General features: G+C 45.7%; 1 protein-coding gene across 6 annotated transcripts in view; it reads left to right on the top strand.

Annotated features, from left to right (window-relative positions):
• KIZ (kizuna centrosomal protein) overlaps positions 1-24,083 on the top strand; it is a 91,311-nt gene extending 67,228 nt beyond the window's left edge. For all 6 annotated transcript variants that reach the window (XM_040248617.1, XM_040248620.1, XM_040248619.1 and 3 more), the window contains 5 exons: positions 375-434; positions 11,317-11,421; positions 13,286-13,382; positions 23,493-23,536; positions 23,935-24,083. In XM_040248617.1, the coding sequence (XP_040104551.1) occupies positions 375-434; positions 11,317-11,421; positions 13,286-13,382; positions 23,493-23,536; positions 23,935-24,002 (374 nt within the window). In that variant the 3' untranslated portion in view covers positions 24,003-24,083. The remainder of the gene's footprint in view (positions 1-374; positions 435-11,316; positions 11,422-13,285; positions 13,383-23,492; positions 23,537-23,934) is intronic.
• The last annotated feature ends 664 nt before the right edge of the window (positions 24,084-24,747 follow it).

The following is a 24,747-nucleotide window of genomic DNA, read 5'->3' as shown; positions in this document are numbered from 1 at the left end:
CTAGAAATGGTGATTATTTTAGTGTTACTGGTAAGATGTGCCAGGAAACCACTTCTGACCTCATCCCGGACGTGAGCTGCCCGGGATGAGGTCAGAAGTCCATCATGGCTAGACCTGAGGCCCACATATGTTAAGCCCCACCCAAATATGATTGATGTCAGGCTAAACTATTTTTTATGAAAGCAGCATAGAGACACCTTAGCTTTTGAATAGGCTTTCTTCTAGGCATGGTGTATTTCAGACAAGAAACTAACCAAAAAGAGAAGGTAAGGAGCAGTGCAGTTAAAAGGAATGGCAACTAAAAAACCAAACAAAGGCCAGTCCATCAGTATAACCTTGAAATACATTGTTATTATCACTTGTTCCATTTTTAGAGGATGAGAGCAGAGAAGAGAGCACAGAAGAAAGCGTGGCTGTGAGGATGCCCATCACAGGTAAGTTCACGGCTGCCTAAAGACCTGGGATTCTACTTTCTTCTGTAACCAGAACAGTTTAGGTTAGTGTTTGTGGACTCCGCCAAGAGCAGGCAGATTCAGTGACCATGTGCTGGAGCAGGAGCTCCAACCTGAGAGTGTGGTGAGCTTAGGTTAACACAAACGGAGGTGGAAAATACTCAGGTCTGCTGAGTCCTTCAGAATTGTTGCACATTTATACTTGCGAGCGTCCCACCCCCATGAGCCTTTCAGTGCCTGCCTCTGTGTGTAAAGGCCAGTCCCCATGGGGACACCAGTCATTATATGGCCAACTACAGATGTGTCTGATTTCCTCTATTCTTTCCTGTAATAATTGACTATATCATTATTTAAAAAAAAAAAAAAGGCAGGAAAAAAGTGCCAAACAGGAAGCTGATTGTGTCTCAGTTACAAAGCCCATCTGATCAATTACAAATTTTAGCAGTAAGGTTTCGTTAAGATCTGTTAAGGTTTCTGCACATGTATTCGGCTTGTTTAGATGAAATCTGAATGTCATTACTTTTTTTAGTTTTAGAATATCAACAGCAGCAATTAGTATTCTGATCAGAATTCTGTTTGTCATACATCTAAATTTACTAGTACCTTATTTTGTAAAGTGGTGTGCTACTTCATTATAAATTCAAAGGTCTGACTTTAAATATTTATACAAGTAAATACACCATTGCACCGAGGTATTGAGGCATGCATCTGCATATGAGTTAGTTTTGTTGTTTATCAGCAAAGAGAACAGTTTCTTTTATGGCAGTACGATTCATGGCCTGATGATGAATTCTGAACACATGTATCTGCAATGAACTCCGATTTTGAAAAAGGAGTTTATAGTGGAGCAATTATTGTATATGTTCTGCATCAGATAATATTTCACTCCAAAATACAGAGGTTTTCTTTTCCTTGAAATGTTTTCCCAGTGATATGTTTATTGGGTTTTTATTCTTCATTTTAAGAAAACTCTGATAGAGTTCCCTGTTTGTTTTTTTATTAGTAAAATTAGTAAAAGTGTAGATGTTCCCAAACTACAGACATCCAGAAGGTCATTTGGGTGCTTTTCTTTTGTGTCTGCCTTTGAGTGCAGGATATCTAATGACCTCTGAATTTGCTTCAGTTCAAATCACAAGTTCCTGTTGGGGAACCAGGCGGTCCCCTTGTCTCCTGTCGATTCCTGTCTGCTCAGCACTCTTTGCAGATGCCCCTGTGGTGAGTCGGTATCCCCGCAGTAGTACAGGTGTGATTTCCCTGGAGGACTCTTAACTGAGGGCGAGCTGGCACGCGACATACCGTGGCAGGTGCGCAGTGTGATGAGTCACTGTGCGTAGACGCTGCAGGATGTTGGGCAGAGTCAGCCTCACTAGTGTCCGTCACCACATGCAGTTACAGGATTTCTTTCTTTTACTAGAACTTTTAAGGTTTCCTCTCTCAGCAGTGTTTAGGTACACAGTCCTGAGGCGTTAACTGTAGTCACCTCGCTGTGCATTCGATCCCCAGGACTTACTGACTTTATAACCAGAAGTCTGCGCCCTTTCACCCCATCACCCATGTCACTCACCCCCGCCCCTGGAACTTCCAGTGTGTCCTCGTATATCTCAGAATTTCCTAATAAGAGAGGAGATAGTTAAGTATCAGTGTTTAAAATCTTTCTTCTCTTCACACAAGAAGAGGTGTGATGTGCCTCAAAGTAATACAGGTTATTTGCCATGAAGTTGTTTTTTTTTTTTAATTATAATTCCAACAATCTGTCTTTGATCTGTCAGTAGTTGGCAGCTAAAAAGAAAAAAAAAAGCTTTGTGCCTATTATAGGCCAAAGAAGTAGACATAAAATAACCTGGAAAATGTGAAAAAGCTGTCTGAAGCATCTTCTTAGTGGGAACCTTGTGGTTTTCTCCAGCCACCACACCCCCTTCCTCGGCACCTCCCCTCATGTGCCTGCCAGAAGCTTGGGCAGCTCTGCTCTGCTGTGGTTGTATCTATCGTTACAGCTACTTTGATCTCTGAGTTCCTGATCTTGATCTCTTCATTAATGTTTGTGTCTTGCCATGATTATTTGGAGATTTGGCCTTTGGTAAAGTAAGGCATTGGAAGGACTGATAGTGAAGCTGAAGCTCCAGTACTTTGGCCACCTGATGCAAAGAGCCAACTCACTAAAAAAGACCCCAGTGCTTGGAAAGATTGAAGGCAAAAGGAGAAGGGGCTGACAGTGGTTGAGATGGTTAGATGACATCGCTGGCACAATGGACATGAACTTGGGCAAACTCCGGGAGATAGTGAGGAACAGGGAGGCCGGGCATGCTGCAGTCCACGGAGTCACAAAGAGTCAGACTGAGCAGCAACAAAGTAAGGCAGGTGTATGAATTAAGACAGAATCCTCCCCTTTTGTAATGGTTCTGTTGAGGCTTCCCCATCTGTACAGTCTGCAGTCCTTCTAGAATATTCCAAAGAAAAGGAACATTTTCAAGGCTGCCCTCGGAAGGTTAAGAAAATGTGGTAGTCTTTGGCATCAGCCATTGCTGTCAGCCAGCTCTTTACTTCCTGCTCTGTTTCTTCACCCACTGAGCCTCTGACCTGGGAAAGCAGACCTCCCCAGCCAGATGGTGTGTGAGGTGAGGTCAGGAGTGTGAAGGCACTAAGCCTGTACTGGACACGCAGCCCACGTCAGCTGTGGCTTATGTCGATGATCTTTATGTGTATCTTATGTTGGTCTTCCGCACCGGCCCCACTGGCCATAGCATTTTCATCCCTGTACATCTAGTTAAAAGGAACCTCACATGTGAAACCCAGAGGGGAGAAGTGGGAGGTCTGGGGCAGTGTCACAGAGGGAGTAACCCTGAAATGGTCCCAGAGGGGCCCCGGGCACCTCCGGCCTGGGAGCCTGACAGCAGCTCGCTTTCCTGGAGATACGGTAGCTACTCATGACCGCCCAGCCCTGCGCTGCCACAGGTCCTCATGGACAGCATCTCCCACTGAATCCATTTCTGCCAGAAGTTTCCACATCAGAAGGCAAATGAAGATTTGAATCCAAAGGACATTACCTCATCAGAAAGGAATCTTGAAGAGAGCTTCACGGACTTTGGGAACTTCTCATATTCATGAAGAAACCCTCCAAAAAGAGGCCCAAACGGCAGCTGCAAGGGCTCCCGGTGACCTCGCTGGTGAGGGCTCCATGTCCCCGTATGGTGTGTGGTGGGTGCCTTGTGGTAGGGGCCAGGCAGCTCCCCTGGGGAACTAGGAGCTGGTGCAGAGCTGCACCCAGAGAACACAGACCCTCGGCTGCTCGCACAGCACAGGCACCTGCTGAGGACTTGGAAGAGACATCCATCCGTGAACCATGAGCAATAGCGAACCTTTGATCTGTTTGCTAACACAGTCCACCCTTTCATTAGTCTAGTTGTTCACCTTAAAGATTCTAGGTCGAAATCAAAGGTTAAGGGGATTATCTATGAGTGTGTGGGTTTCTATATACAAGAATAGTATATAATCTGCATATATGTCACACCTCTACTTTGGCTGAATCCAGGGACGGCCAGAGACAGCCAGAGACTGGGTCCTCACCCTCCTAAGCCTCCAACATCTCTAACCGTCATAGCAACCCTGCAGGAACACAGACAGTTCTCCAGATGGTCCAGCAAACTTGGAAAGATTGAGAGCCCTTTTCAGGGCCATATAGCCAGAGTGTCAGGTCTTGAATCACACTCAAACTTCAGTATTTAAGCCCAAAAGTCCTTCCATCCCACCAGCCAGCCTCTCTTGTTGTATAAGAGAGGCCCCTGCCTCAGGGCATCTGGATCAGTTAAATCCCAGCTTGTAACTTAACAAAAGATGAGCCCTGAAATGATGCTCTTGAGAGCGATGAAGAAGAAAGCCTGGAGAGGTGGGCAACTTGCGAGGATTTCTGAGTACAGACAGTCCCGGGGTGGCCCTTGTAAAGTGGGGCGAGCCTGTACCCCTAGGTGAGCCTGAGACCACAAGAGGTACAGGACCATCAGGTCAGTATCTCCCTAGAGCACTTAGGCCAGATTGAAGCCATGCTTGTCTAGATTAAGGAAGTCTTCCTCTGAACCACTCACACCCCCAAAGGGAAGTTTCCCCCATTGGTAATTTTATTGGTATTTATACTCAATTCACCTTGAGAATTTGGTGACTTTTAATGTAGTAAATGATGCAGCTTATGCTAAGTGTCAGAGAAAACAGAGCCCCTGACCCAATATCTAGCGCACAGTGGACACTCATTTTGTCAAACAAATGAATGAAAATGAGAGTGTAAAGGAGTTCCCTTAAGCGCCTGTTGATTCAGGCCATCACACCATCTCTTTCCATCAGTCACTCCACCAGTACTTTTCCCACCCACGTGCCCATCCTGGCAAAACTCATCTCCTTAAGCTCCATGTGAAAAGGGCTCTCAGCTTTTATCTCAAGAGGATTAAGCCTCTAAGAATGTCCATTCAGCCTCTCATTCTTTTGACACCAATTCTCTTGGTCAAGCTGTGTTGAAAGTGGTTGCCTGACTGTGCCATTTCTCACTGATAGTCTGTGGCAAGCTGAAATATTCCAGGTCAGACTGTGGTCCGTCCCTTTAGAAGCTCTGTGGGAGGTCAGCCTAGGTTTGAAGGGTGCTGTCAGACTCTGGGCAGGGCTTCCCCAAACATTGCTTGAGCTTTACCACAGAGTGGGAGAAGGCTGGAAATGGACGATGGCCACGTCGTCACAGGAAACTCGATCTATCCCGGGAGAGAAAACTACAGTGACGACAGGACTGCGAAGGCGAATGGCAAAGCACTTGCACTCCGGGGTCTGTCTTGAGTCTGCACAACACCTGTTCTGTCCTGGAGATGCCCAGTCAGGTCCGGATGCCATGCCCGGGGCAGCCAGGAAAGCAGTCTGCTGCTGGGTTGGCCCTGGCCCTGCCCAGGTGGCCCCGTGTCTGTGGTAGGAATCAGGCTGCCATGGGGGGCCTGCTGCTCATGAGAGCAGAGAACTCCTCACTCCGGATGGTGCATGCTGGCAGCACCCGTTTACTGTGGCTGTGGAGGAATGGAGGGCACCTTCTAGGAGAGCTCCTAAGCGGATATGTTCCCAAGAATGAACTCAGAAGTGTCTGAGAAATTCTGCTCAGAGGCTGCCGAGCAGAATCCCATGTGGCCCTTTAAAACCGACCCGTGCACCAGCCACATCCTGAACTGGTGGTCGTTTTTGTACTCCAGGACCTCCAGGTATGAGCCCAGACGTCAGTGTGTATGTAACATACCAGGCAACTCCCTAAGCCTGAGAATCATGGAGCAGGGAGCCTCAGAGCTGAACCCTCCTTGTGGGTTATCTTGTGAACCACACTTCTTTTATGCAAGAGACCCCAGTGGAAAGACGGGGAGGTCAGGCTCTAGATGCTTCGATGCAGTCAGGGCTCAGGGAGGGTGTGACTTTCCAAAGGCTGCTGTGACAAAGCATCGCAGACTAAGAACCACAGACCTGTTTGCTCTCACAGCTGTGGGTGCTAGAAGTCCAAAATCAAAGTGGCAGCAGTGCTCTGTGAAGGCGCCGGGAGCATCCTTCCAGGCCTGCTGCAGCTTCAGGTCTGTGATGGCATAACCCCAGTCTCTGCCTCCAGCCTCGTGTCACCGCCGTCTCTGTGTCTGGGCTTTTGTGTCCTCTTCCAGGAGGATAGCAGTCAGCGAAGTCAGTGCCCAGAGTGAATCCAGGATGAGTTCATCTTGAGATACTTCACTGAGTGCATTTGCACAGATGCTGTTCACAGAGCAGGTCCCATTCTGAGCTATTGGGTGGACATGAATTTGGGAGAAGCACTATTCAACCTGGCAGGAGAGGGGAGGGATTTCATCCTAGTTTACATTGTCGCCTCTGGTTTATCACCTACATGATTGCTCCTGGCCCAACTCTAGATGATGATAATGCTGATATTATAATATCATGGTATTATGATAATAGTCTTCATTCCGACTCTTTTCATCTTATAAATCACTGAGTGCAAATCACTAAAAATATTGTTTTTAAGGACTATTAATTATGCCAGTAAGATACAACTTCCTGATCAAAATGACTCAAAAGTTAAATATACCATGACCTCAAGAGTTGAAAATTCACCTCCCGTGACTGAGCAGTGTTACATGGCTGGCACTGTGATTAGGAATTATCGTGTGAAATAGCATTAGCAAAACGGTTTCAGTTCAGTTTTAAACATTCACTAAAGGTCGGTTACCAGCCTGGCACTTATTTTCAGGTGTAACCATTGAATTGTCCCATAGAAATTCAGGATGTGATGGAAACACCTCTTTTCTGAAGCATCTCCAGGCAGCTGGTTGAAAGGAGGAGCTTTTCCCTTTTCTGAGCATCAGCCATCTCGTGCGAGAACAGAGAAGAACCCCGAGTTGAGAGGTGCCCTGGCCCAGGACTGCTGGCGGCGTGGCAGTCTACATATGACAAGTGCTTTTGGTTATGGAGCCAACCTGTGTACCTTACATTCACATAGACAGGTGGTGGTTTGTTGTTGTTTTTTTTTTTTTAAATCTCTGAATATAGATGAGTTCTCTGTATTTTCAGAATTGTAAAAGCACCTGTATCCTAATATTTTCTTGTTTTAATTTGAGATTACTGGACAAGTGATTTCTGGGTTTTCAGTAATAATGTTTACCTTTAGAATTAATTTTAGCATTCCATCCCACAATTTTTATCTTATTTAGCAAAAACAGCTGGGTTTGCTGCATCTAGCGCAATATGAAGGAAAAGTTGGCCTGGATGCAGAAACACACGAAAAGCAACAGCACTGGGAAACCCAGGGACATAAAATATGTTTTGAATTTAAGTTTAGAATTTCTGCATGCTTCCTGCAAGAATCGCAATTATCCTCCCTGGCTCAGAGATGCCTGGTTCTTTCTCAGTTCAAGGTCGCTTTTCTCGCTGCGCTAATAGCATTGTTCACATCTCCTTTTGTTATTCCCTCTCTGGACCCAGCTCTTTCTTCACCAGGGATTTCCTCGAAAGCCAGGATGACCCTCTGCCTTGGAGACACCCCTCAGAGGCTGGGGGACCAAATGTTTATCTGGCTCTTGTAATGGGTTGTTAAAAGCACTTGTTCATCAGATATTTTCTTTTTCTTTTTATTTGTAGATTTAAAAGTATTTTAGCAGGTGTACATTTGCATATAAAAGAGAATGAAAGATAAGAAGTTGGGGCTTTTTCTCTCTTCCTCAGCGCCATCTCTCTCCTGCCTCCCTTTATTCAGCACATTTTCATTTTCTTTCTTGGTTCCCATTTTCTAGACACAAAATGAATATCAAAAAGAAAAAAGAAAACAATCTCAGGGGATCCTTCACCACTTTGCAAGAAGATAGATGATTGGGTTCAGCCAGCTTGTACGACCAAGTAGGGAAAAATAATATTTATCTCGTTGTGTCATCAGCCAGGAATTGATAGCCAGGGACAGATATTAACTCCCTAGGCCCCTTGTCTTATTTTGTATTTTAAGCTGCAATATTTTCTACTTTGGAAACTCCCCGTCTCAGCACAACTTTGAGTATGTGAGAGAAGCCTGACTGAGTGACTCAGAGCTGCAAGCTTGTGCATGCATGTATGCTGTTTCTGTGTGCGCCCGAGCATCATTGTGTTCTTAGAAATAGTTGTTTTATCTAACTGTTTGCACTACTCAGTATTTTTTGAGAGTTTGATATTACTGATGGGAAGAAGTATCTCTCTGGAATTGGGAGTCACAGGCTACAAAGTGAAGCCTTAAGGGGCCACCCAGTCCTCAAATTTGTAGACTTACAAATTTGTAAGTACAGTGGTGAAGACTCAGGTCTCAGGTCTTTCCACCTTAAAAAGGTGCAAAGGACCGTCATCCCGACCTTATTCATAATAGCCCAGCTGGAACCTCCAGCTTTGTTCCCTTCCCTGCGTCTGCTCACTCATTTATTTAATAACTGAATATGCATGGCTGCAGTGTGCAGCCTTCAACTGATTGATTCTTCACTGCGTTCTTCCAGAAAAACCTTGACTTGGATTGCCACAAATTCAGGTCTGTAGCTTTGCCTTATGATGTTGAAATCCTGGCCAAGTCTTCTAGGCTCTTCCAGAAGAGGGTCTGAATTGTTTGAGCACCCCTAGCAAAAATTGTCCTCTTGCGTCCAAGGATTCTGAAATCTGGTTTGTTTGATACGGAAAGCTCCTTCGAAATCCCCAGGGGACTGCTGCAGCCTCCCTGCTGCTGGGTCCTTCAGCGGGAAAAGCTGGCCCTGACATCCAGCTTGTGTCCCATGGCTGAGGTTTGTCTCTAGGGGTGCTTGTGCCTCATTCAGTGAACACAAGAAACTTTCTACCTGCCCTCTGGTTTCAGAGTTGCAGGTATGTTCTGAGTGGCCTGGGCAGTATTTTAATTTTCTTAGGGCAGAAATCTGGCAAGACTAGGCCCATTTTCTCACCTGGCAGCTGTTGGCTGTGGCCACAAGACAGCTGTCCGCACCCCTCCCAAGACAGGACGCAAACCCCCTCCTGTCCCCTTGCTGCCCCGCAGCCACAGGACCCAACCTTCCTCCCCTGTTGTCTGGCCAGAGTCACATGTGTGGTCCTGCTCGGCCCCTGAGAATCTGCACGTATACCCTGCCCTGTCCTCGCTATCTGCGGCAGAACCTGTGATCCGGGTGCTGAAACTCCTGGGCCCTTATTTCTACAGGCTGCATAGCCTTCAGCCTCTCTTGGTCATTTTTTTGTAAACCAACCCTTGATTCTGTTTTTCCTTTCTGGGTCATCTCTCAGTGCTTGGTCTGCTGTTTCGTGCCGCTCTTCTAACTAAAGAGTGAGGGGAGAAGGACTGGCGTCCTGAGCTCTGCTCCAGCCCCTTCAGCTGCTTTGGGGGTGCTGGTCCTGCCTCAGTTAGTGTCTGTTCCTCCAGTGAGTGCAGCTAATCCTTTCACCTTTAAACCTACCTCTGCCCTGAAACCATTAACAGAAGCTTTCACCAGAGGTAAGGGCAGGCGATGCCCCCGGAGGCCCTCAGCTAGCTTTGTCAACCCCGTATTACTCAGGTCTGGGCCGCCACATCCCAGATAAAAACTGTCCCAGGGGCCACCGGTGTCTCTGCTCGGAGAAAGACCCCAGGAGGTCTAAGGAGCAAATGCCAATGAGGAGCTGGGTTAGGAAGGAGGTAGGCTCAGGCTGAATGGGTGGGAGACGTTAGCTTTCTCCCTCCAAACCGCTGTATGTGGACAGCGGACACAGCTCAGGGAGAGATTCTGGAGTCCTCTGCGTAGGACAGGCAGCAAGCACCCGAGGGAGGTGTGGGGTGTGTGACTGTGGCCCCTGACTTCTGCCCTAGGATGGTCCCTGGACCAAGGCAGCTCACTGCCCAGTCCTCCCTCCCAGGCTCAGACGAGCGAGGAGATCCATTCCGTCTCATATTTGGACAGATTGCTTAATCCCCATCCCACCCGCAAGCCTGAAATCACCTCACAACGAGTAACTTGAAGTTTCACACAAAAATTCTCTCTGGAAAATAAATAACATGTGTTCCTGATTTCTGAGAAACCTGAGAGCCAGCTCGCTGGAGTGAAATGATTCCCTTCAGACGGTAGACAGACGAGCCCTACTTCCAGCTCCAGCCACCAAGGGCGTTTGTTCACCCAGAGGCTGCTCTCTTCTCTTTCTTCCTTTTTCTTTCTTTCTCTTAAAAAAAAAAAATTCTTTCCATCTTTGCTCTCTTTTCCTTGCCCAGATAAGTTTAAATGAATGCAGAAATAGCACATGGTCATTAAAGTCTGGACTTGTATCATAAAAGCTGAAAAAGGTTTTGGTTGATCTTCACAACAGCATGTTCATCTCGTTTACAGTGATTCTTTACCTGTTCAGAATTCAGACACCCCACCTTTGACTTCGTTAACACCTTACCCACGCCCCATGTTGCCTTACAGGGACTCTGAAGTGACAAGAATGTTAGAATCAGTCAGAGTATTACGATGTGCTCCTGTCCAAGTCGCCTTGGGACAATGGGCCAGGCCACTTCTACGCACGCACGCGCACACACACACACACACACACACACAATCACACACACTTTCCCCTCCTGCATCTGGTGTTTTCTTTAGTAAAGTTTTCAGAATACTAGTTCCAGTGTGCACTGATTTCACAACCTAGCGATGTTTCTATGTTTTTTAAAAGTTTCCTTAGAATTTATTATTTTCAAAATAGAATCCCTGATCTGTACTTTTTAAAATTAGATAGCATTTACTACTCCAAAATAGATGCTCATTTTAAATGCTTATTTTTTATTTTGAGTGATTCTGAGTAGGTAAGTTATGTTTTTTCTCCTTTTGGTAGTTTTTAACCAGTAACAAGGGCCTCGTGGTTCAGTTCTTAAACTGAACCAGTAGGAGCAGGAATGCAGCCAGTGGCCAACCCTGTAGTTTGTGGGTCTGTGGGGAGCATGGCCTCAGGGGCCGTTTTGCTGTGTCACTGCTGAAACTCTAAGTCTCCTTTCTCCACTTCACCCACAAGGCCTTGAGACCTGAGGCAGCAAGAAAGCCTGCATCACTCAGGTCCTTCACGGGACCTCTCCGTAGTGTGCTGTTCCCAGCAGTCTTCCCCACTTAGAGAAGGACCAAAGGGTCTGTGGGTTGTTTCCTGTTTGTCTATATTTTGTTGACTGTGCTTTTGGTGCTGTATCCAAGAAATCACTGCCAAATCCTGGAGCTCTTCTCCTACCTATTCTTCTCGGAGCTGAATAGTTTTAGGTCTTACATTCAAGTCTTTAATCCTTTCTGAGTTGATTTCTGTGTGTGATGTAAGGTAAGGGTCCAACTTCATTCTCGTGCCTGTGGGTGTCCTGTTATCCGCGCCTTTTTCTCATCTGTAGAAACAAAAGCCTACCAGAGGCTGAAGCAGTCTGCCCTCCAGGGCAGCGCACACCAGGCCGGCGATGGATTCCAAGAGGCTACAGCCCCCACGTCACAGCCGCCAGGTGAGCAAAGCGACACTGGGAGCCCCCAGCCACCACCCGGTTTTGTACAGGGAGGGGTGTGCCCTCTCTGGAGTTTGCTTTGTAACAGGCTGTCACCACCTTAGGATGAGCCAGGGCTTCGTCCTTAACAGCAGGCGTTTGGAAGCAGCTTCCTTCCAGGATGTGTGCTGCCAACAGCCTATGGACCCTTGGAGTCTGCCTGGCATGTCATGACAGTGCCATCAGAGACACCCCGAACTCCCTCTCTTCTCACACCGTCCAGTTAACCAGCGGTGGGGTGTGTCATCTGGGCTGTCTCCCTTGTCTGAATGTTGGGGGATTTGAGCTCCTTTAAGTAAAAAGACTGAATCCCAATAAAAGCTCAATTTTTAAGCTTAAATGTAGTTCCTTCAATCCAGGATTTTTGTTTTAATTGTAGTCTTCCTTTGTTTCCTTGAAGGGAAAGACTACCCACTCCAGTACCCTGGCCTGGAGAATTCCGTGGACTGTATAGTCCATGGGGTTGCAAAAAGTCGGACACAACTGAGCGACTTTCTCTTTCACTTAATTTTCTTACATGTTGTTATTGTATGTTTATTATTTTTCAGTGGTTTCTACTTTATTACATTTTATTTTGTAATATAAGTCACTTCAGCTCCTATTATGAAGGTAATGGATTAATAACAGAAGGAAGTGTACTTTAACGACTTTCTAATTTTTTGGTGTAGGGGTAGGTACGTGCTGCATGGCTCATGGGATCTTAGTTCCCCGACCAGGGATCAAACCCGGGCCCTTGGTAGTGAAAGCACTGGGTCCTAACCACTGAACCGTCAGGGAATTCCCTCTAATTTTTATATAAACCGGCACGCTGGAACTTTACCTGTAAGAATGATTTCTTAGCACCACATAATTCCCAGTCCATGTTCAAATTTCCTGGTGTCCCAAGGATGTCTTTATCAAACAGACATTTCGGGGGGATTGTCAGAGACACGGTCCCAGGCAGTGCTGGGCATGCGCGCTGATCTCAGAGCCACCCCAGATTGAGTCGTGGACGTGTCACGTGTTGGTCGGTGCACCCGTCTCTATGAGAAGCCACTTTGTTCTCGTGTCTGAAAAGACCCGGTTCATTTAAGCAGGTGCAGACCGTCTAGGGGCTGAACGTGGACACTTTGTTAAGAGAACCGCTTTGCCTCAGAGGTTACGAGCAGACATACAGGTTACAGGTTAGGAAAACAGCACACGCCTTTTGAGGAGGTGCTCATGCACCCTGTAGATGATCTAAGGTGACTGCCAGACTCAGACTGGTAGCAGAAGCATCCAAGGCTGAGGGCACCCAGGAGGCAGAGGTCAGGGAGCACCCCGGCCAGCTCCAGGGAAAGGGCTGGATAGTATGTGTTCCCCATCAGCCTTCTCATGCTAGCTAAGGAGTGGCCTCAATGGTTCTCAGTGGAGGTTTATTCTCCTCTAGTGAAGGGTCTGGCAGAAGGGCTTAAAGGTAGGTGGGCAGGCACTGTCATCTAGAATACCAGTTAAGGCACAAGACTGGTTCCCAGCTATCACTGTCTCAGTGATCTGTCGCTGCCCAAGTGTTACAACAACACAAATCGTCCAGAGGTTAGGGCCACGGTGGAGACTCTGCTCGCATGTGCCTCGTGGCCGTTTCAAATGGTGCTGTTTGAGTGACTTCACTTTCTACTCACTCTTTGTCAGTATCACAGGAAACCACCTGCGATAGCAGGTTATCAGAGGAACTCCTTCCCTGTCTTTCCCCGCCTTGTCTCCTGTGAACAGCTCTTTCTCTGTTGACGTTTGTTTAACAGGTAGGGCTTCTTCATCCCCTGCGGCGGCCACCCTCACTCTCCATGTTTGTGCTTGCTCCTCTCAGGTTTGAAAACCGGCAGTGGGACATTCAAGACAAAGACAACTCACAAAATCGCTTCGGAAGCGAGTTTCTCATCCAGCGAAGGGAGTCCTTTGTCAAGGTAAAGTCGTGGAGCCTTTCTGAATCGTGCCAGCAAGACGAGAAATCTCACTCCGCCCAGGGTGAAACTCTTGCTGCACATGATTTTGTTGGGTGACTTGATGGAACATTATGGTTTGGGTTTTGTTTATCTGAAGTGACAGTTGAAACTTTAGTCTACCTTTGAAAATATTTGTCCCAGAGCCAAGTATTGTTTTGCAGCTGTTGTTTCCTTGGTTTAAGACTCCATTGACACCTCAGTGAACCACAAATTAGCGTCTACAGCTGCTCGCAGTAGGGCTGCTTAGAAACCACACAATGGAGGGTGTCGGGAGAGGGCAGAGAGAGAACGCAGGGCCTTAAAAGAAATAAAGTGGCCTGTTTCTTCTTTCAGAGACAGCGGGTATATATACAAGCAATTGCTGGATATTTGTTTTTGTATTCCTTTTTTTTTAACCAAGTATTTGGGCTGGACTGTTATTTCCTTTTCTCATATTTTCTTGCTTATTTTCAAACATGAAAATTTATCTTTTTACATTTTTTAAAATGTAGCTTAAAACTAAGTTTTTGGAGCAGTGATAAGCGAGTTGTGTGCTAGATTTGCAATCACATAAAATACTGATTGTGCAATGGCATTGAGTCACTGAGGAAAAGTTTATGGGTGGGAGTAGAAGCAGTTGTCTGATGACATACCTACCTTTTTGCTTTGAGCTAAATATCGTTTAAAACAACACACAACTGCCTTTGCAACAACATTTCCCCTTAAAAGATGTCCTATAGATGATTATGTGACATTTGAAATAATTACTTGCCCTAGTAAAATTTTAAAACAGAAACTTTACATTTCTGATGTTCCATAAGATTAACTTCACTTGTTTAGAAATGTATTTTTACAGTGAAAAAAAAATTCATTTTCATTTATGTTTTCAAAACTCTACAGTATTTTTAGGATCTGGCATATATTTAAATGAGGTTGATTTTCTGAAATTAAGTTTTTGATTTTAGAAACTTGATATGTTCAATTTTAGGGAATCACTCTTAATTTTTAAAAACTATTATTTTTAATACCTGCATTTTTATCTATGTTTTTGAAGGAAGTGAGAGATAATGAATTATGGGATAAGAAGAGTTTTAAAGTATATTTTTATGATTTTACTGTAAATTCAAGTTCTAGGTCTCCTGAAAGGAATTTTAAAAGATAATAAATTCTACAGGCAGTTTTTAGGGATTAATGTCACCATTTGGCTTAGTAATACATCCCTTTAGTTTTTTTAAAGATTGTTAGAAGTGTTTGTTTTAGAGGTCCTAAGAAAAAACAATTCTTCTTAAATTTTTCTTATATATTCCCCACTTTGGGCAATGTTTAAACACATTCAGAAAGCAGTCAGATTCTGTAGAACATTTTCTCAGTCTGATCATTTGACATTTCATAGCTCGCATCAGTATTTCATTATAAAATCAAGCTTCTTTTCCCTTCAGTTTGAGGTAGGGGCCTTTTGTTATTACTGTCATTTCTGCATGAAATTTATTTCCTAAGTTACAAGTAATCACATCATCCCCTGTAAGGAGTAAAAAACAAAAAAGAGCCCTTCAAGGAACCCTTGGTTCTCCACACTTGATACTAATCCAGTGATGAAAGTTCTGGGCTTGAAGTGTGTGGGTTTGGCTCACTGTTGGTCACGGTTGGTTTCTTGTGCTGGGTTTGGTGTTCATATGCCTCCCCAGGCTCGCTCTTTGTGCCTGGACTCACTGAAATTTCTTAGAGGCTTACATTTAAGGACCCCACTTACTGCAGTCATTCCTCGTGCTTTATTGCTTTTACAAGTGGTCTCGAAACCCAGTACTCGAGAATAAACATAACAGCGCAGTGCTGCTGTAGCACTTTTAAAAATTCTTCTTTGCTCTATTTTGTCAGTGAGCTGATGAGCAACCTCAAAAAAAAAAAAAAAAAAAAAAGACCCTGCTGGACCTTTAAAAAAAAAAAAATGGCTTCCTCTGATGTCCTAGAGACAATAATTATGATGTGCTAGTTAAGCCCAAACTACAGCTGAGGGATTTTACTTTAAAGCAGCGGCTTGGGCGCAAAAATGCATTTATAGCTCTTTGTCTGCACCTCATTATGTGTGGGCCTGATTCATTAAGTAATTGGTTTGCAGTTGTTTACATGAGTATTAAGGCCTTCCTTTCAGCCGCCTTTGAGAGATACATTGTGCAAATGTTGCCTGTCATGAATGCAGAATGAGGGCCAGAGGGTCCCTCCTATTGGCTAAACAGTGCACTCTGTTGAAAAGCCAGAGAAAGGGATTGGGCGCTGCTTTGCATAGCAATGACTTTCTTAATAAGCGTTACAGATTAATACACACCAGCTATAAAAGATGCAAAGAGATACTCTTAGCACATTTATCCCTGCTCATTTCATTGTGATGGTGGTGAGGTCCCTGTGCTTTCATATTCCGTTTTCCCGAGCCACGGCTTCAGTGCATGAGCGTAATAGAATCCGATGTTTATTGTATTATAAATCACGGGCAAGTAGGCAGATCGGCAACAGTTTATTATTAAAGATTCTTTCAGTGTAAATCTTTTCTCCCATTGTATTTGCCTGAGCAAAATCATTTTGTGGTTGAGTGGGGATGAAAGGCATAATGTACGAAGGAGTGAGTCCTAATAGGAAGCTGTTCTCCGAGTAAAGACCACTTGTCCCCTTTTGTTCAGGGGTGCATGCCGGAGCTTCCTCTCCTCCGCAAACATTGTCTTGCCCCACCTTCCCCAGGAAGCCGTTTCCACTCTCCCGGATCCATGTATTCAACCGAAGAGAGTATTTTAACCGCCTACCACGTTAACTGCAGTTTACTGCCTGGATCGAGATAACCTTTACCGAAAGAAAAGGAAGTGTGCTTATAACATAATTGCCTGGGGAAAAGGTAGCAGAAGTCACCCGGCCGCCCCACCCTGGCAGGGCCCGCTGTGGGTGGTTTTCAGGGCCAGCCCTGCGGCCCTGGGAGCGGCCGGTGGAGGGCGCGAGGCAGCAGCCGTGCTCCAGTGGGGCCATCCTGGCTCTGCTTGCCTGGCCCTAGGGCCACTTCCCCTGGGACGATCTGAAGATCACAAGGAACGCGTAGTCCAGAGAAATAAACACACGGTTTTCCTGGATGGCCTTGAGGTTCTAGGGTAAAAGCCCCGCGTCTCTGCCTTAGCAAATCTACATTCTCCTTAAATTCTACCAAAGTAGCAGCTTCCTAAAGATTCCACATGTTTCTCGTCATAAGCCCGCCTACTTTACCCCCACCCCCACCCCGCCTTGGCCTGAAAGAACAGTCTTTGCTTGATTGGCTGAAGGGAAGGAGTGAGGAAATTGACCCCTAAAAATGGCATCTCCTGCAGGGCCCCTGATTGACCGTCAGGGGGCGCTCAGACTTTGTCTAATTAAAGCTCTCCGCCTTCAGAAGACCTCGAAAATTTAAAATCAAGGATTCACCGTGGTTTGTTGGCACGCTGATTGGGAATTTTTTTTTTCTTTGTTTCTGAATTGTCTTTTTGCCTTATATTTTTCCAGAAATATGTCTGGAGGAAAATTCTAGCTGAAGACGCTCTGTGAGACATTTTAATACTGATTTTAGCCAGCAGTCAGTATCATTAGAAATTACAGAATTCAGAGTCTAGAGACCATGTCTTCTCATAAGTCAGTTATTCTTTGCTGGCTTTTGATCAGATTCTTCCCACGGGGGGGCCTTCCTCATCGTCCCCAGCACCAGAGACCAAGTTCTTGGCAGGACTCTCGAAGTCTCACTGCTACACTTCATGGATGTGGCCTCAAAGCCACAGTAACTTGGGTATGTTTGTTAATGGGCTATACATACATTTTTCTTTCAAAAATATGATACTGACCATGAGGTTGAGAGTCAGTGTGTTACTAATATTAGAACCTCCCCAGCTCTGAGGAGCTCCTGGGGCCTGCACCACCCCCACTCTGCCCCTCCCCCCCCAAGCCTGGGCCTGCCTCCCGGGACCCTGTGCTCACCTGACAGCCCTGACACCCCTTCACAAGCGCAGCGCGTCATGAGCCTTGGTGTGACTTGATAAGGAATCTCTTAGGAACCCGTGGAGCTTCCCTGGTGACTCAGATGGTAAAGAATCTGCCTGCAATGTGGGAGACCCAGGTTCAACCTCTGGGTCGGGAAGATCCCCTGGAGAAGGGAAAGTCTGCCCACTCCAGTATTCTGACCTGGAGAATTCCATGGACTGTATAGTCCATTGGGTCGCAAAGAGTCGGACAGGACTGAGTGACTTTGACTTTCATGTTAACTGTGTAGACTATTTCTAGCACTATTATTACCTTTTGTTCATATAACATGAACAGTCGATACTGTCAATTACAGCTGTTTTCTGTAGTACCCATGTCAGCAGGATCCCATCCTAGGTGCTCACAAGATGCTGTGCTTAGAATAAGACGTGCTGTTTAAGACCCTGGCCAACCTTAACTTCTTACATGTAGCAGGGCTGAGAACAAAAGTGATTTTGATGAGAGTTGTCCCAATTGTGTGCCCTAATCCCTTATCAACAGCAAGGGAATGTATAAACAACATGGGAAACTGAGATGGCTTGATGGACAGACAGAGGGAAGACCTGCAATGAAGCCAGAGTGGTGGAATGTTGACAGGTGGGCACACGGTGCTCCCTGTGCAGAGGGGGAGGTGCCACCCTTCCGGGACACTGTGCAGACACGCTGTCCTGTTGGAATGCGACCAGTGGGGCGTGGCCACACCTTAATCCACTCAGCTGTCCTGGTGTCTGACCTGAAAGAGCTCTGTTTGGAAATAGGACCTCTAGTCGAATGGTGAACTTCTAGGGGGAAAAAAAAGAACCCACAAACCCTGCCCTCTTGGACTGCAGGAATCACCCACAAGGCTGGGGAGGGCAGACTCCCTGGTTTACTGCCTGGGCGTGAGGCCCTGCTTCCTGAAGGCCTCAGTGGACCCAGCCCTGGGCCTCTGTCTGGTTCTGGGTGCAGCCTGCAGGCTGAGAGAAGTTTTATATTTTTTAACAATTGAGAAAAATTCAGAGAGAAATAATGCTGCCTGACACTTGAAAGTTATATGAAATGCAAATTTTGGCGTCTCTACGTCAAGTTTGATCAGAACACAGCCACATCCATTAGTTCACATACTGCCCGTGGCTGTCTTTGTGCTGTAGCCAGAGTTGAGTAGTTGATGGAGACCACACACCTGCGCCATTTACCCTCCACAGCTCACCTTTGCTGCTTCTGCCACACAGACCAGAGGTGTGACGTCCACACTGTTGGGGAAGTTTAGGCTGTCGGGGTCCAGATGCGTTACCTCTGATGGAACACAGGGACCTAGCCCATGGCCTGTAACCTGAACTCTTGTATTCTGATGCTTTTGGGAGTGTTTTTGGTTTGGGTTTTTCTCTTATGGTACCTTACAGTAATGGGTGCACAAGATGGCTCTGTCTACACCTAGGAGATTTCTTACACCATCCCCACTGGCCTTGACTCTAAGTTAGCTGAGACCCAGAGAAAGAAATGTTGACCCTGCAAATCACATGTAATAACCAACCTTGCATTGCAGTGTCACGTCGACTTGCAGGGATGGCTTCCCAAAAGGAAAAATACTTGTTCCTCAGGGGTGAGACAGAGAAGGCAATGGCACCCCACTCCAGTGCTCTTGCCTGGAAAATCCCATGGACAGAGGAGCCTGGTGGACTGCAGTCCATGGGGTCACAGAGAGTCAGGCATGACTGAAGCGACTAAGCAGCAGCAGCAGCAGCAGCAGCAAGGAGTGAGAATGGTGTCGGAAACACCAAGAGCATCTTCCACCTTCCTTGGTGAACACGGATGTTTAGTTTTGAAACATGTTTCTGGGTAGACACTTGAACAACCTGATCTGAACTCACATAGAAATAGAAACATGCAGATTAAATAATCTAACATCAAATATTGATCAAGTGCCTTTAGGCAAGGCACTAACAAAGGTCCGTCTAGTCAAGACTGGTTTTTCCAGAGATCATGTATGGATGTGAGAGTTGGACTGTGAAGAAAGCTGAGTGCCGAAGAATTGATGCTTTTGAACTGTGGTGTTGGAGAAGACTCTTGAGAGTCCCATGGACTGCAAGGAGATTCAACCAGTCCATTCTAAAGGAGATCAGTCCTGGGTGTTCTTTGGAAGGAATGATGCTAAAGCTGAAACTCCAGTACTTGGGCCACCTCATGCAAAGAGTTGACTCATTGGAAAAGATTCTGATGCTGGGAGGGATTGGGGGCAGAAGGAAGAGGGGATGACAGAGGATGAGATGGCTGGATGGCATCACTGACTCGATGGACGTGAGTTTGAGTGAGCTCCGGGAGTTGGTGATGGACAGGGAGGCCTGGCGTGCTGCGATTCATGGAGTCACAAAGCGTCGGACACGACTGAGCGACTGAACTAACTGAACTGTGATTATTGAGGCTCACCTGTTCCTTCTGCATGTATTGCTGAGCACCTGCTAAGGGCAGGACACTGGGTACCCAGGGACCGAAACAGGTATAGTGGATGTTCTCATGGAGCTGACAGCCTAAGGGCAGTCACCTGTCAGTGTGTAACAGAGATGGCTGTGAAAGAGCAAATTTGATGAAGACTTGGGGATGGAGGATGGAGTGGAGGGGATGGGGAGGCTATAGCAGGAAACCCAATGAAGTCTAGGCATCAATCTTGGAGGCGCTGTTCAGGCTTCTTTTGCCAAAAGCAATGGGAAGGCATTGAAGAATTTTCATTTTCAACAGGGAGGCAGAGTAATCAGAGTTGTGTTTCAAAAGCTCACTCTTACTGCCAAGTGGAAAGGAGGCTGGAGGGAACAAGGTGGATGTAGTGTTAGCAGTTAGGGGGCTGTTAAAAGGCAGGTAAAGATGCTACTTTGGCCTACCAAGTAGTAGCGGTGCCAGTGGATAGGGGACAAGTGAGGACTTGGGAAGTGCAGGGAGGTAAGCTTGGTAGGACCTAGTGACTGACTGGGTATGGGAGAGCAGAGGAATTGTGAAGGGTTGGGAGGGAATTGAGGCTTGGGGTGCCATTGGCCAAGACAGGAAAAGGGCCCAGGTTTGGTGAAGAAGCATGAGTTTGGTTGTGGGTGGACATGCTGGCTGGCGTGCTGGCCACGAGATGCTTCGGAGGCAGCCAAGGTGAGGCAGCCGGTGAGCTCTGGACATGCGTGTGGAGCTCAGAGCAGGGGCCAGGCAGTAAGGACCTGGTGTGTGCTTACCTTCCTCTGTGCCCTTGTCGTGCCCTTATCTTGCCCTGGCTGGAAATCCCTTCCAGCTGCCACAGTAGAGTGCAGGGTGTCCCTTGCTTCCTTGGGATCTTGCAGCCACACCACCACTACCCCATCATCCACCTGTTCTCTTAGTCCTCCCTGTGGTGCTCCTGCCAGCCCCCTGCCAGCCAGGTGGCTCTGATTACTTGAATATCAACTGGCAAATTGGTTTCTCTCTGCACGTTTATAGCTTTGTTATATCTGCTGACTCCTGCCCCAGAGTGAGCCCTGTGTCCTCCTGAAGTGGGAGCTGGATAAATAGTAGACACAACCCACAACAATATTTTTTTTGGATCTGTCTTCTAAAGGAAATAAAAGCAAAAATAAATGGAACCTAAAAAAAAATTAATGAGACTTAATGAGACGTAAAAACTTTTACACAGGAGAGGAAACCATTGACAAACTGAAAGACAGCCTACAGACTAGATGGAAATATTTGCTAATGATATGACTGATAAGGGGTTAATATCAAAAATAAATAAAGAGCTCATACAACTAAATATAAAAAAAAAAAACAATTAAAAAATGGGCATAAGACCCAAATAGACATTTTTTTTTTTTCAGGGACATGGAGATGACCAACAAGAACAGAGAAAGATGTTTCAAATTGCTGATTGTTAGACAAATACAGATCAAAACCACAATGAGGTCAGAATGGCCATCTTTATAAAAGACCACAAATAACAAATATTTGTGAGACTGTAGAGAAGAGGTAACACTTCATACATTGGTGGGAATGTAAATTGGTGCAGGCACTGTAGAAAACAGTATGGAGGGAGGTTTCTCAAAAAAACTAAAAATAGAGCTATCATATAACCTAGCAATTCCACTCTTGGCTATGTATCTGAAAGAAATGAAAATACTATTTGAAATGATATATGCACCCTGATGTTGCCAAGAGATGGAAGCAACCTAAGGGCCCCCAGCAGATGAGTGGATAAAGAAGATGTGGTCCATATGTACAATGAAACACTGCTCAGCCACAAAAAGGATGAAATTTTGTCATTTACAACAACTCTGGTGGACTTGAAGGATTTTACACTAAGAGAAGTAAGTCAAAGAAAGACAAATACTGTATGATGTCCCTAATGTAGAATCTAAAAAAAAAATACAATAAGCCAGTGCATGTAATAAAAAAACAGGCTCATAGACACAGAGAATGCTATCAAGGACCTACTGTAGAGCACAGAGAACTCTACTCGATAATCTGTTAATGACCTATATGGGAAAATAATCTAAAAAAGAGTGCTTAGGAATTTCCCTGGTGGTCCAATAGGTAAGACTCTGTGCTTCCAGTGCCAGGTTTAATCCCTGGCCAAGGAACTAGATCCCACATACCTCAACTAAGAGTCCACGTGCCGCAACTGAGAACTCGTGTACCACAACGAAGACTGAAGATCTCACGTGCTGCCAGTAAGACCCAGCACAGCCAAAAAATAAATATTTTTAAATAAATAAAAAGAGTGGAGGTATGTGTATAACTGATTCACTTTGCTGTACAACAGAAACTAATACAATGTTCTAAATCAACTATTCTCTGATAAAAATTTTTCAAGATACAATGAACAAACTAGTGGTTACCAGTAGGGTGGGCTAAGGGAGGGGATTAATAGGTACGGGTTTTATTGTACAACACAAGGAATATAGCCAACATTTTATAATAACTATAAATGGAATAGAACCTTTCAAAATTGTGAATCACTGTGTTGTATACATGTAACATATAATACTATACATTAGCTATATCTCAAAACAAACAGGTACCAAGTTTAAAGGGAACATTTACAGATGTTGAGCCTAGAAAATTATGCCTTCATGGAGCTTCTTTTCTAGGAAAAAAAAAAAAGTAAATTATGGCAGCTGTAGCAGAAGGCAGATTTTCAAGTGCTAGGTTGGCCCAAAGGAACAGAGGTGAGTCTCCAGGGTTTCCAGAGTCGCTGCTGCACAGTGGTCCTCGTCCTTTCTCAGCCCTCTTCCCAGCTAAAGGCCAGAATCTGCCTTCGTGGAATAATCTCCAAATGTAAACTCAAGTGAACCCTTCAACAGAAACATGAGAAAAACATCGAATGTCAAGCCATACACAAGCGACTGTTTCTTTTTTAATATCCCCTTGACCGTTTACTACAAACCTTAAAGAATTTAAGCGTAATTAAAAGCTTGGATGGTGCTCCCAGAGATGACTCTCACATGCATGACAATTGGGGAAGGTGAGAGAAGGTGATGGGGGCAGGCACCCTCTCTTACAGAGCCACCTTCTCGGGCCAACAGCTTCAGTAAGCGTGTCACCCAGCGCCAGATGTGTCCTTGGACCCTCACATTTTCACGTATGTGACCCACGGAAACTTGAACACAGGTGACAGGACACCAGTTTTTCTCCACCCGGAATCAGTGTCCTTAATTAAGCACACAGTTTATTGTGAACTCCTTATTAAACGGTTGAGTGTTGGTATCACTGGCTTGATGGAGGTAAGTTTTGTAACCTCCTGGCTTACTTCTCACTGCTCCCGGGTCATCTACTTCCAGCTGGGCTGGCAGTGATGAGTTGTGCCCACTTCTGTGCCCCCAGGGCCTGCCTCCTGCCTCCCACCCCAAAGCCTTCCCAGCGAGCGGGAGACCAAGGCTCCTGGGACCCTTCCGCCAGAGAGCATCAGTAGGTGCCTCTGGGCCAAGGGTACCCCAACATTTGCTTTCTGCTTTTAAAACTCGGGGAGTAAACATAAACTTTCTGGCCTCCCAGTGAGTAACAAGTGCCTCTTTCCTCACTTATTCCTTGTAAAACTATTAGTCTGTCTTTTTTTCAAAATTTAGGTTCTATTTCTTTATTTCACAGGCATGAAAATGAAGGGAAGCTAACTACCAATTTAAAGTCTAAAGGTAAGAGAAACAGTTGGAGACCAGACTGTCATTTTGTGTTTTAACGAAAAGGGTAGTTTGTGAAATGTGGTGTCATCTGCACCTTTAAGGGAGATATGAGTGGGTGGAGAGCCTGCCTGTGCTCACGGGCCTGAAGGTCTCCCTGGAAGGACCCAGGGCTTCTACTGAGAACAGGAGGCTTCTCCCCGGGAAGGACCCAGAGGCTTCTCCTGTGGCCAGGGGCCACAGCATTTTAACTTGCAGGTATGAGTTTGCCGGGGATCCTGGCCTGTGCTCTAGGCACGTCTGCTCACACGCACCACATGGGGTCCCCAGGAAGCCCTTTGTGGGCTGGGTTGGTGAAGTCGAGCTAATCAGACTGTGGAGATGCTGAGCTGCTCTCTGGTTTTCTCTTCCAGACTTCTGGAGCGAGTCTGATGAGAGTAACTCAGAAATCGAAGCTGCTTTACGTCCCAGGACACCATAACACGTCCACCAATGATTTTGATGATTTTTATGACTTATAAGCTGTAATATCTGTTAGAAATAAAGTCTTCAAAAAAGCTAAGTCCTTGTGTTCAGATGTAATGTCCAAAATCAATGTACCCTTTTAAGTTTTCTAGTTGTTTAACATGAAAAGTTGGTCCCTAACAATCTTAGGGACCATATTGTTATTCCAGTGAAATTTCATGATGTAAATATAAAGTGGCATATTTGTTTTGAAGCCTTATCAAAAAGCACAGTGATGAATACAGTGCCCATCAAAACCCAGTTGGTTTCTTTGGAGAAGTTGACAGGCTAATTCTAAAATTCATAACAAAATTCAGGGGACCCAAGATAACCAAATCAGTCTTGAAAAAGTTGGAGGACTCGCACTTCACAATTTTGAAACTTACTGATATGCTGCAGTAAGTAAAGATAGGGTAAGTAAAGATGGTATAGTAGCTCAGATGGTAAAGCATCTGCCTGCAATGCAGGAGTTCTGGGTTGGATCCCTTGGTCAGGGAAATCCCCTGGAGAAGGGCATGGCAACCCACTCCAGTATTCTTGCCTGGAGAATTCCATGGACAGAGGAGCCTAGTGGGCTACAGTCCTTGGGGGCAGGCTGTAGTCCAAGAGTCAGACACGACTGAGTGACTTAACACACAGACAATTAAGACAGTGTGGTACTGCATGAAATATTGATTTACGTGTAATCTAGAATTGATCCAGAAATAAACTGTCAAATTTAT

Source organism: Oryx dammah, unplaced genomic scaffold (genome assembly GCF_014754425.2).
Source record: "Oryx dammah isolate SB20612 unplaced genomic scaffold, SCBI_Odam_1.1 HiC_scaffold_10, whole genome shotgun sequence".
NCBI lineage: Eukaryota > Metazoa > Chordata > Mammalia > Artiodactyla > Bovidae > Oryx > Oryx dammah.
The sequence above is the reverse complement of the archived record's forward strand: the minus strand, read 5'-3'. Positions and strand labels throughout refer to the sequence as shown.